Source organism: Poromitra crassiceps (genome assembly GCF_964638095.1).
Source record: "Poromitra crassiceps genome assembly, chromosome: 29".
Classification (NCBI taxonomy): Eukaryota; Metazoa; Chordata; class Actinopteri; order Beryciformes; family Melamphaidae; genus Poromitra; species Poromitra crassiceps.
This window is the reverse complement of record NC_139641.1, coordinates 15,672,526-15,684,560: the sequence shown is the minus strand read 5'-3', so window position 1 is coordinate 15,684,560 and position 12,035 is coordinate 15,672,526. Positions and strand designations below refer to the sequence as shown.

At 43.7% G+C, this 12,035-nt stretch overlaps 1 protein-coding gene across 1 annotated transcript; it reads right to left on the bottom strand.

The window, feature by feature from the left end:
• Positions 1–230: 230 nt before the first annotated feature.
• Positions 231–10,999, bottom strand: LOC310800096 (uncharacterized protein; the record flags this gene model as incomplete). The annotated part of the gene is made up of 2 exons (XM_083662673.1): positions 231–6,062; positions 10,939–10,999. 2 exons carry the CDS (start codon positions 10,997–10,999, stop codon positions 1,717–1,719), a joined length of 4,407 nt encoding a protein of 1,468 aa, XP_083518799.1. The 3' UTR covers positions 231–1,716.
• Between the last annotated feature and the right edge of the window lie 1,036 nt (positions 11,000–12,035).

Here is a 12,035-nt window from a genome sequence, read left to right as displayed (position 1 = left end):
TTGCTTAGCTACTCATTAACTAATAGTTAATGATTAGTTTACTAGTAACTACTACAGTATTTGTGTACGTTATTGTTAAGTGTTACCGAAATAACTACTACAAACTAGAGTTACTAGACTAAACGATTCCCAAAACTTACACATCCACTGACTGAGATGGCTTCACAAATGACTCACCCAACACAATTCACACAAGAATGGTTCCATTTAATTGTAACTGTGTAGAGAACGTTTTCTTCATTGCAGAAATAGCAGGTTAAACTTATAGTGAAAGGGTACAGAAACTGGTCATGTTCATCATTTAAAATGGGATTGTAACAGTGCTTTTACAATACTAATTATTTCCCACTAAATTAATGGTACAACTAACAACCTAGATTAACTTAAATGTTATCTCAATATATTTGAGTAAGGATAGCGTATTCACAACATAGAAAGGGAACTATGAAAAGGAACTTACATGAAAGCTTGTAAATCAACAACAAACATAATGGTAACTTCAATGAAAATGTAAGTTGTATGGCAATAACTGCCTGTAAGGTTCAACCTTAGTCAATTATTTGACCAATTCAGAGTTTATTAAAAAAAAAGTGAAGTGCATGTTATTGATTTGAAATACCTGCATCTTTTCTCTACTTACATATATGCAGGGTTCCTACACATTTTCAATTAAAATCCCATAATTTTTCCCAGATATTGATTCATTTTGAACAGAAATGATCAAATTAATTTGAATACTTGTCCAGACTTGCGTAGGATCTCTGTATACCAGAGGTTTTCAAAGTGGGAGGCGGGCCTCCCCAGGGGGGCTCCAAACAGTTTCAGGGGAGGCTCAGTGAATGGAAGTGGTTTTTGTTTGTTTGTTTGTCTTTTCTTGTCTCAATTGCTGGGTGTCTATGGGATGAAATAACAATCATGATCCCATAGGCATCGAGTAATCTAGCGAAACTATGTTAAGCAAGTAAACTGGAGAGGGGGGCTTTGTCTGGGGGGAGGCCCACACTCTCAGACTTTGAAAACCCCTGCTGTATACAATAGAACCCCGTTATCAAACCTCAGGTATTTGAACTGCCTGCAGCAAAATCACAACGTATTAGTTGTGCAGATTTGCTCCTTCTTCCTCGTTAACACATTTAATAGGGCATTTTGGATTTCATGCACATAGACATATACATGCATACATATTGATTTTTGTATATGATTGTATAGGAATTGCCCAATTCAGTTTTGACCTTTTACTGGTAAAAAATAATCCCAGAGGTTTTTGGATTAACATGATTCGACTGAAATTCTTGACAAGCTTGTTCAAAAAGGGGCAAAGGAGTTATATATTCTCTTGAAAGGATACTTTTTTTGTTCAATAAAAAATATTGAACCAAAACTATACACTTGTAACATTTGAGCAGAACAGTTTTCAATCAAGTAAAGAAATTAATAAAATGTGTTATTTAACATTTAGATATACTATTCCAGTGTAAAGAAGAGCCTGAGAATAAGGAAAATGAGCTAAGGAACAGCTTATATTTTTAAATATTAAGAGTCTCAAATACTATTGAAAATCTACTGAAAACAAGTTGATTTCTCTCTGGCCTGTTGAACCTAAATGCAACCAAGGACCAACAAAGACATTTGTAGCTTAACTCAGAAGTAGTATGGAAACCACAAACCCTGTTCAACAATCTAATGTGTCTTCATTCGAGTTCTGTTCAGTTAAGTCTAATATGCTCCACGGGCATGTTCGATATAGTGCTGATGCAGCTCAAGTTCTTCAGAGAAAGATGTTCCACATTCGAGACAAGTAAGGCCATTGGTATCTTGGGATGAGACGGCAGCGGGGGCATCGCTCTGAGGCGCGTCGTCGCCTATACATTCCTGGTGATGATCGATTAGTTCCTGAATCTCACTGAAGGTCCTGGGGCAGGTGGAGCAACAATACGACTCGTTACTGTTGCCGTGCTGAGCTTCGTGCCGTTGCAACGCAGATGGCGAAAGAAAGGCTCGGCCACAATATTGGCACTTGTGGCTACGACTGCCTGGGAGAAGCGTATCAGACGGAGAGTCATCCGCCTTGTCGGAAGAGGGGATGTCAGGTTTTGGAGGAGTCGAAGTCACAGCAGCACTGAGCCTATAACGAATCTCAGTCGGGAGACGACAACGGACCTCGTCGTGCCAGGCCAGGTGTTGCTGGAGTTGAGTCTCGGTCCAGTAGCCGTGGCAGCAGAGAGCGCAGCAGAAAGGCCGGCTCTTCGCCTGGGTCTTGTGGAGCTCCAGGCGTTCCTCGGTTTGGAAAGCTTTGCCACACTTGGCACACTTGAAGAGGCATTTGGCCGTGTGTTCGGCGTGGCGGCCGGGCAGCGGGGGCACATCGGCCACGGGTTCGGGAGGTTGCCTCTCGTCCTTAGGCTCCTCCTGTTTGTGGTCCGGGCAAAGCGCTCTGTGATGGAGGAGTGCACTGGCAGAGCTGCACTGCTTCCCGCAGTCAAGGCAGTGGACAGATTTCAAAGGTGGGACGTCTAATAGCGTTTCCTTCTTTCCTTTGTCAAGAGCGTTGTTTTTCTTTGCAGCGTTGTGTTTGCTCACAACGGTCGCATTGTCGTTTACCGTAGAAGCCTCTTCCGTCTTGCTCACCTCACTGGTCGAGGCAGCAGAATCTTTACTTGCACTTAAAGAAACTTTACGCCTGCCTCTCCTGCTCTTTGGGTGGGCCTGCCATTTGTGGGCACGCAAGCCTCTGGCTTTAGCGAAAGCCATGGAGCACAGAGGACACTGGTTACTTTTTGATTTGGGTTTCTTCGGTGAGATGATGGCCTCACTACCGGTGAGCTGGACGTCGGCTTCTTCTGGAGCCGGCTCTGTGGACGTGAGCTGGGATCCGTCGGCAGACTCCAAATCGGCGCTGCTGTGCTCACTTTCAAAATGGAACGCTAAAAGTGAACCTCGCGCAAATGTCTCGCTGCATTCTGGACATGAGAATTCTGTCGATGAAAATTTAACGCTGCTCTCCACACTTTTGTTTGAATCGGGCGAGTCTACTTTTGTTTTTGCCTTTGATTTGTGACCATCGAGATGAATTCTTTTGTGGAAATTCAAAGCTCCGACCACAGAAAAGCTTCTCCAACACTCTTTGCATTTGTATTTTTCACTTTTCGTGTTTCGCTCGCCAGTGTCTGTTTCATTGACCATTTCATTTGTCATTCGCTCAGGGACTCCTTTTCTGTCGACATGCACGTCTTTGGCATCTATTGTCGTAACCACAGGGACTCCTTTTCCGTCGCCATCCGTGTCGCCCTTGGGCAATTTAAGGGCATCGTTATTTCCGGAGGGTTCTGTAACACCCTCGAGTGCTCGGCTGTCTCTTTTGATGCAAAGTTTTCGGTGCGCCCGTAAGGAGGACTTTGTGTCGAAATGGGCGAGGCACTTGGGGCACTGCCGCTCGTCTAGCGCGACGGAGGAGCTCGGCGACGACGGCGAGTAGTAGCCGGTCTCGTAACCGTGCATTTTCATGTGAAACTGGAGAGCTTTGGCGCGTGAGAACAGCTTTCCGCAGTCGGGACAGCCGTACGTGTTCTTCTTCACCTGCTCGACTTGATGCTGAAAAGACTTGACGGGTGGTGGGAGAAGGTGTTCACTGTGCACAACCTGGTGTCTGAGGAGGCTGGAGAAGAGACGGAAAGACCTGCTGCACAGTTCACATTTGTGATCTCCATTTTCATGCTTCCGCATGTGCAATTTCAGCGTGCGCCTGTGACGGAATTTCCTACCGCAAACCGAACAGGCGACCTTCAGACCGGAGCGTGGATGTCCGTTAACGGAGTGCAAAGACGCGGCGGAGACGCCTTTCCTTTGCCTCAGGTCTGCACACTGAGTTTGACTCTGCTTGTGGTACGAATAAGCTCCTAAAGACCAAAAACCCTTGCCGCATTGTTCGCAGTGGTAAATCTTAGGGCCGAGCAGGGTTTTCGTCGGATTGAACGCTTTATCGTGATCTTTCGTTTGCCCGGGGCAGTTTTTGCGATGGTTCAGCAAGCTCCCGGCGTACGAGTAAGACATCATGCAGTCTGGACACGAGTACGCTTTTCTTTTAGGATGGTGCAGCTGATGAGAGGTCAAGGCGGACCTTCGTGAGAAGCGTTTACCGCACTCCTCGCACGTGAAACTCTGCTTCTCTAACCCTGAAGCATGGTACATTACGTTCTCTAAGCCTGCGGCACGGTACATTACATTCTTGTATGGTTTTTCATCCTTGTGGCTTTTGATGTGACTGTAATGTGTTGCAGGGCTAGTGGTTTCGTGGCCACAGATATCACACGTATAAACGATCGTGGGCTGACCCTGGGTCTGTTGTTTTTTCTTATGAACTTCATGCCACTTTCTATGGACACGCAACGATGAAGCGCTAGAGAACCAGCGGAGACACTCGGGACAGTCGAATCTTTCGAGGGTTGTTTTATCCTCGACTTCCATCGTCTCCGGTGTGCCCCGGTCTTCCCCGTGTTCAAAGTCAATTTGCACAATTTTCAGATCCATCTCTGGTTTCAGTGCAAGACGTCGACTTGGGGAAACCTCCGTTTCCATCTCGTCTTTTCCCTCCTGGTCCGATTCGCACAGCAGCTCGAGGTCAGGATTTAGGTCTTGGAGGGGCTCGTCGTCATCAGATTCACTCGCGCTGATAATCTCTACATCTTCATCCGATTCACTTACACTGATAACCTCTACATTGAAATCCCCAGTGTCATAACTCTCGGCGTCTTCATCAATCTCATTTACATAGGAGTCTTCTTCAACCGTGGCAGTGTGAAGGGTGTCCTCCCGTGAATCGGCTTCTTCCGCCGCGTGCCGGGTCTCTTCCCGTTTGCCTCGCGAGGACTTATATTGAGGTAGCGGAGGAGAAGCCGGCTGAGCCTCCTTCTCGGCGTCTCCGTAGACGTCGGCGTGAAGGAGCTGATGGGAGTGAAGTGCAGAAGCCCTGGAGAACTTCAGGCCACAATCCTGACACTCGAAAGCCTTCTTCTGTAGCTGACACACTTGGTGAAGGAATGACTTGGCCGGGGTCACTCCGCTGTGTGCCAAACGCCGGTGCTTGTAGTAGAACGTCAGAGTCATGAAGACCTTTCCACAATCCTCACATGGGAACTTTGTTGCATCATCGTGTGTATGATTGGCATGCCATTTCTGATGGTTGAAGAGGGCAATATTGTTACTGAAAGTCTTTTTACACTCGGTGCAACAAAAGCTTTTCTTTGGTTTTTCTTTGATCTGTTCTGGTGAGCACTGGCTGTTGCGGCTAAATCGTTGGTGTGTGTTCAGGCGGAACTGGGCAGCAAAGGCTTTCCCACATGAACACTTAAACAGTTTTTCAGGAGCAGCAACATCTGTCTGTTTTTTAGGAGCAACATTTAATTGTTTTTCAGGAGCAAAGTCTATCTGTTTTTCAGGAGCAACGTCTGTCTGGGTTTTTTCAGGAGCAACATCTGTCTGGGTTTCGCCGTACTCGCTTTCCACCTTTGGCTCCTCGGTGTGAATTGCATCGGCGGAACTCCTGTTTCGTGACTTAACTAATTTCCCCTCGTGACAGCGACGGTGGGCGTCGAGGGCCGACGCGCGAGAATAACTCCGCCCGCAAGACTCGCACTGAAACGACTTCTTTTTCAAGTGTTCGAGCTCGTGGAAAACTGATTTCGAGGCTTGCCTGTGTGAGCGCTGATGGTTGAGGAAGTGTCCGATGATAGAATAGGATTTCCCACAGTCTGGACATTCATAGATGTTGTGCTTCCTCACACCAGAATTCATCGGAGCAACAGACTCCTTTTGGGGAGCCTGGCCGTGGATCTTCACCATGTGCAAGTGGAATTCACCTGATTCAACAAATGAGAGTGAACATAAAGAACAAGACTGAGTTTGTGGACCTTCTTGTTCTTCATCATGTAAGCCATCATCAGGCTGGGGGTCTAAAGACACTCTGGAGTTGCCTTGGGTGTGCTGATGATGGCCATCATGTTCCAGGCAGGTGGCGTCCTCTCTGAAGGTTTCTCCACAATCACCAGACCCCAAAAGCTCCTCCCCTAAAAGTAGACAGGGGAAAATGGGAGGTCAGGCCTACTCCTGTTGCAAAAAAAAAAAAGACAGGAAAACACAATAACATAATGTATGTGCAAATCCATTTTTAGTTTAGATAATCTTAAAATTATGTTTCATACAAGCCACACAGTTACTATGGAGTACCGTACGACTACTGGTATTTCTCTGTCTCCATCTAAGTCAGCTACTATTTACATTCTACTGGTCATCACAAAAAAACAGTGTCTCTCCAACATTATTATATGAAAATGATCAGAAAAATAGCCTTTTAGGGTCACAGTACATCAGGGCTCGACGTTAACTTTTAAAAGTGGTTGCCGGAGGGGCAACCTGGCAAGAGCTTGTGGTTGCCCGAATAAGAATATGGTTGCCATTTCTAGTCGCCTTATATTTTGAGTAATTAAAATACTGCAGTCATAAGCCGCCTTAATAATGACGATGTGACAGTATAATAGTCTATAGTACGGTATATAGCAGTGGTTCTCAAATGGGGGTCCGTGGCACTTTGCCAGGAAGTCCGCGAAAAGTTTTCAGGTAAAATAAATAAATAAAATGCTACATGTTACTACTTCCTACATGGTGCTAGTCTATCAAAATATCTTGGCTGTCATTGATTGTGTTGCATATTGGTTTTCTGTACTGTTGACAAATTGTGATATTGTAAGTCGCTTTGGACAAAACAAAAGTGTCTGCTAAATGACATAATGTAAATGTAATGTAATAAAAAAAAAAAATATATATATTTTTTGCAAAATCTTCATAGTTCAACGAAAATAGTTTATGCTTTAAATCTAAAATGGTTCATGGATTACATTCTAATAACAAACCTATCAAATTAAAAGTCAAGTACATTACCGTGGAAACAATTAAGCTTAGCCCAAAATCACAAATCAGAATGAGGGGGTCCCCGGTATATTTTCTATCTTGTAAGGGGTCCTTGGCTGAAAAACATTTGAGAACCTCTGGTATATAGTATAATAGGCCTATTCAGTGTGCCTGTAGTGTAGTAGTAGTAGTGGTGTAGTAGTAGTAATAATGATAATAATAATAATAATACATTTGTGTAATTTCGTTTTCTAAACAAATCTTATTTTTTGTTTTTATAATGCATTTGCACTGAAAGGATTTGTTTAACTAATATTTGTGAACTTTCATTTTCATATATTTTTTTAACAGTTATTGTTCATATTGTGCTTAATTTATTAATTAAAAGCGTTATTGATAATGAAGTAGCCTATGCCTCCTCATGTTCATTCAGGGATACTATGATGACAGTGGTTTGGGGCCCCCACTCTTAAGACCCCCTTCTCACCAAACGCGAACATAGGCGATAAACTCGCATGTACTCGAACTGGCCCTGCAGCTTGGTTGGCTGCATTGCTGTATTTCCGTCTTCAATTGGTCTATTTCGGTTTTGGCCCCTCCTCTCGTCTTATCCCCTGCGATGTCCTGACGCCAGGTATCCCAGCATGCTTTGCAAGCTGGTGAGTGACAAGATGGCAGCGAGGGAAGGAGGGGCATTTTGAAATCGACCAATTGAAGACGGAAATACAGCAAGGCAGCCAACCACGCTGTAGCAGCGGGGCAGGGCTGACTGGGCGAGTGCGAGTACATGCGACTTTATCGCGGGCGGTGTGTAGGGCCCGTCAGATGTTGCATAGGGCCCCAAAAGGCCCAGAAGCGGCCTTGGCCCACCGCTCTGTCTCTGCTGCGCTCCCTCTCTCTCTCACCCCGTATGTGACAGGCTGACGAGGCAGGGATGTAGAGCATTCCTCATTTCTCAGCACATATACGTCGCGGAGGTAAAACGTTTTTGAAGGATGTCCTGGTCGAGGTGTATGCTTGTTGTAGGCTACATGCTTTGCAGTATAGCGTTAGTTTTCCGTCCCGTTCAAAGACGCAGGGGTACCTCGATGACTTGACAAATCATTTCCTCGTCCTTTGTTTCTGTGCATTATTAGCACTCTTAACCCCCCCCTTAACCATCTGCAATAACATGTGCTTATTTTTTTTTACATGTACGCTACTTTTTGCTACGTCCAGGCTCATTCCTGCGCTGCTCTATATGAAGTTACAATAGCATTCACTTGCTGACCTTTAAATTGGAGTAGTCTACATAAAACATAAACACCCCAGCGTACATGTGCTGAGAAATGAGGAATGCTTTACATCCCTGCCTCGTCTGCCTGTCACATACGGGGTGAGAGAGAGGGAGCGCAGCGGGGACAGGGCGGCGGGCCAAGGCCGTTTCTGGGCCCCTATGCAACATCTTAGAGTGGGGGCCCCAAACCACCGTCATCATAGTATCCCTGAATGAACATGAGGAGGCATAGGCTACTTCATTATCAATAACGCTTTTAATTAATAAATTAAGCACAATATGAACAATAACTGTTAAAAAGATATATGAAAATGAAAGTTCACAAATATTAGTTAAACAAATCCTTTCAGTGCAAATGCATTATAAAAACAAAAAATAAGATTTGTTTAGAAAACAAAATTACACAAATGTATTATTATTATCATTATTACTACTACTACACCCGGTGCGCACACTGAATAGGCCTATTATACTATATACTATAGACTATTATACTTACTTTACTACGCAAGACAAATATTTTCTGTACTACAAGTTTTCTGAAATTGTATGTTTAAAATTGTGGAAATGAGGCATAAATGTGTGCTAATTTGCATACATTTCCAGAACAGAAATCTGAACATTGGATAAAGCCAGGTTCAAAATTCTTTTTTCATTTTGTTCAGATATAAGAACCACTGGGTTAGTTTTCTTTAACAGAGGATTTTTTAAATATCTCTTTTAACACATTCACTGCCAGCCTTTTTTTTTTTTTTTACTGTAGGTAGGTTCTGCCAGAGGGTTTTTTTGAGGATTCTGGCTCATTTTACAAGAGCCGAGGATTATTTTCTGCTTGGAGTTTGTGAACACAAAGTTCACAAAAGTACTAATAGAATGTGTGCTTTCTCTGTCTAAAAGAGTTACGGTAGTTTGTAGAGTTAGTAGTTATGTAGATATTAGCCGTTGAGTACAGCATGGTTTCAGCGTCTGAGACAGGAAGCTGAGATAATCACAGTTTTGTGAAATTCAATCAAACAGGCAGAACAGTCACTTTAACCATTTATTTTTGGCATCAGTGAGAGATCAGACATCTGAACAATATAGTTCTGAACACCCTCTCCTTCAAACTCCTCCCTCCGTGGGCGTGTCTGGTGGCGTTTGTCACAAGCCAGTTTCTCCTGCCTGTCTGAGCAGTGAGCAGCCTCCCTCTCTGGCGGCCCCTCGTCGGCGAGTGTGGACTGTGGATGGGGATCAATCGTTTCTTGGATTTTCGGTTGAGAGCTTTGATGAAGCTTTGTGCGATTCTAGGCTTTATGCTGCCCACCCAGTCTATTTTTGGAACCCCCCACCGTTGTGCGCCCGTGTGCAGCAGCGTGAAAGCGTTTTCGCCTACAGTATGAGAATGAGGCTCGTTCGTTTCTGGGTTTTCGGAATGCGTGCGATTCTGGCCTTTCTGCGGGTGTTTCAAAGTGTGTTTCACCCATAATCTATTATGCAAATTTGCAATCCCCCACGCCAGCACCCAGGCACCGCTCTCCGCTCTCGGTGTGCTGCTGCTGGCGCGGCCGCTCTCGGGCGAGTCTGGTGACTGATGACTGTAAAATCGCCAAGCCATTTCCTTGAGAATGGCTTCCTCCCGCGGCTGTTTTTGGTTGGCTTTCTCTCTGTCGGGAGAGCACTGTCGCCACTTAGTTGGTCGGTAAAATAGATTATACACATTCAATACTTCCAATATTTTTATAGGAGACGGGGGGAGCGTTGATCCACGCCCGACCGTCAATTTTTTTTTTTTTTTTTAAGACGAGATATCTCGTCTTTGGCACTCAACGGTTGGATTCTGTAAGACGAGATATCTCGTCATTGGCAGTCAACGTGTTAATCACTCGTCAACAAAAAAAAATTGCATCATGTTTTTTATTTTATTATAATACAGTATTATATAAATCAGGGTATGAAATATGAACAAATACCCTTGTTACACAACCCTTGGCCAGGAAGGTGGCTAAATAACACTCCAAAGTTAAGCTACATTTCGGTGAGGGAAAACATATTTTCAAAGGGGTCCTCTTTTTCACAGCCTTGTGTGTGTGTGTGTCCGTTTTGAACCAGTAGGCTTATGTTGTTATAGCTAGCCACTCGGCTGGCTAACTGGACCCTAATAACTATAACTACCTAACTATAACTACTATCTAACAGGTGTCATCTTTTTTTTTTACCTGTTATCTCCTTCTTTCTTAAATGCCATTTTAAACAAGCCTGGTTGTGGTGTGGCCCTGAGCAAGTTGGTTTAGGATTTTTTGGGGGTATTTTTTCTGTTTTATATGAAACACATGAAATGTGCTAAAAAACAGTGGCTTGCAAAATTGTCCCCCCCTCCCCTTTTTTGTTTGTTAGCCAATGGTGTCATAGCTAGCGTTAGGCCTGCTCATGAGATGTACTCTTTAAATATACTTAAATCATGTGACCATATAGCATACTTAAACAGCACTGAATGGACACAGTAAGCAGTGCATATTACTTATTGCATGTAGTAGTTTATATTTGATTTTGAACAGTTGGAATGTCTGATCATCTGAGGGGAGGGGTGTACTAGATATTTTTTGCAACAGTGTCCTGAACACAGGGGACATCCTGCTGCGCTGCACACTGGTGTGATGATTATGCTAAGTTGCTAACGATCATATTAATGCAATGCTAACAACCGCAGCATATCTACTACTAACGTTGTAACGTTACCACCCATTGTTTTCGGATGATTCTCATTTGTTGTCTTGACTTGCCGTGTTGCTTTTCAGCTCCATCCTCTTTGATCGTTGCGACTGTGGCTTCGGCTTCGTCCATCTTGGCGTGGCAGCAGTTGTTGCTGACTGGAAGGGGTCGCAGCTTAGCTTAGCATGTGGCTAGTTAGTTAGCGAACTAACGTTACATAGCTAACCAGGCGAGGCCACACTTTTTAAGAAACACGCTGTTTTTAAAGTTGCCGTTGTTCTTGTCAGCAGTTTGCGCTTGGCTGGGAGTGAAAGGGGGCTACAACATAATGTGTAATATTCCAATGAGTTAACACAACACAGATATCATCTTTGGATTGCCCACTGCGACCTGCCTCCTTCAAATAAACAACCCACACACCACACGGCTAGGCTAGTAGCTAGAGGTTGCTACACAGTACACGCATGCGCAGTGCGTGCATCCTCGTCGTCATGGTGCAGTGATCTCAAAAGTCACAGACAGTCCAGGGAGATCGATGAACAATGTTGATTTTTATTACTGTTAATTTGGAGTTGGGACTGAGATTATTTCTATATGGATGTCTATTAGTATAACAGTTTTTGTACAAATCATACCACACACCACAAACCTATATTATATATATATTATATATTATATATATTGGGAAACTTGTTTCAATGTGCGAGACATTTATGATTTTTTTTGGAGTCTAGAGCATAGCATTTATAGATATCAATGGCAGTATACACAGGAGTCTGTTATTGTTTGGATGGCTAAATCTCAGACAGTTTCAGAACAATATGGGTATACTTTAATTTGATAGTTTCAATGCCAATATCTGTTTTTGTTTCCTATTTGCCCTTACAGTGAAATATGTCCTTCCTGTAAACATTGATAGGGTATGTTTACTTACAATAACAGTACTACAGTACCACATTTCAGTGTTTTTATTGAAGTAGAATTATTATTTTGGGGACTTTTACCAGTCTTACTCTACCAAACTAATAACAGAATTTGTGCACTTCTGCCTCTAAGTACAGGATATTCCAGGAAGCAGAAACACAGCAAGATATCATGGAGCGAAATGCTGAATTTATGTTTTCCAGACTCAAATCCAAAGCAAGCCCAATCTTTTACACAGTGAAAT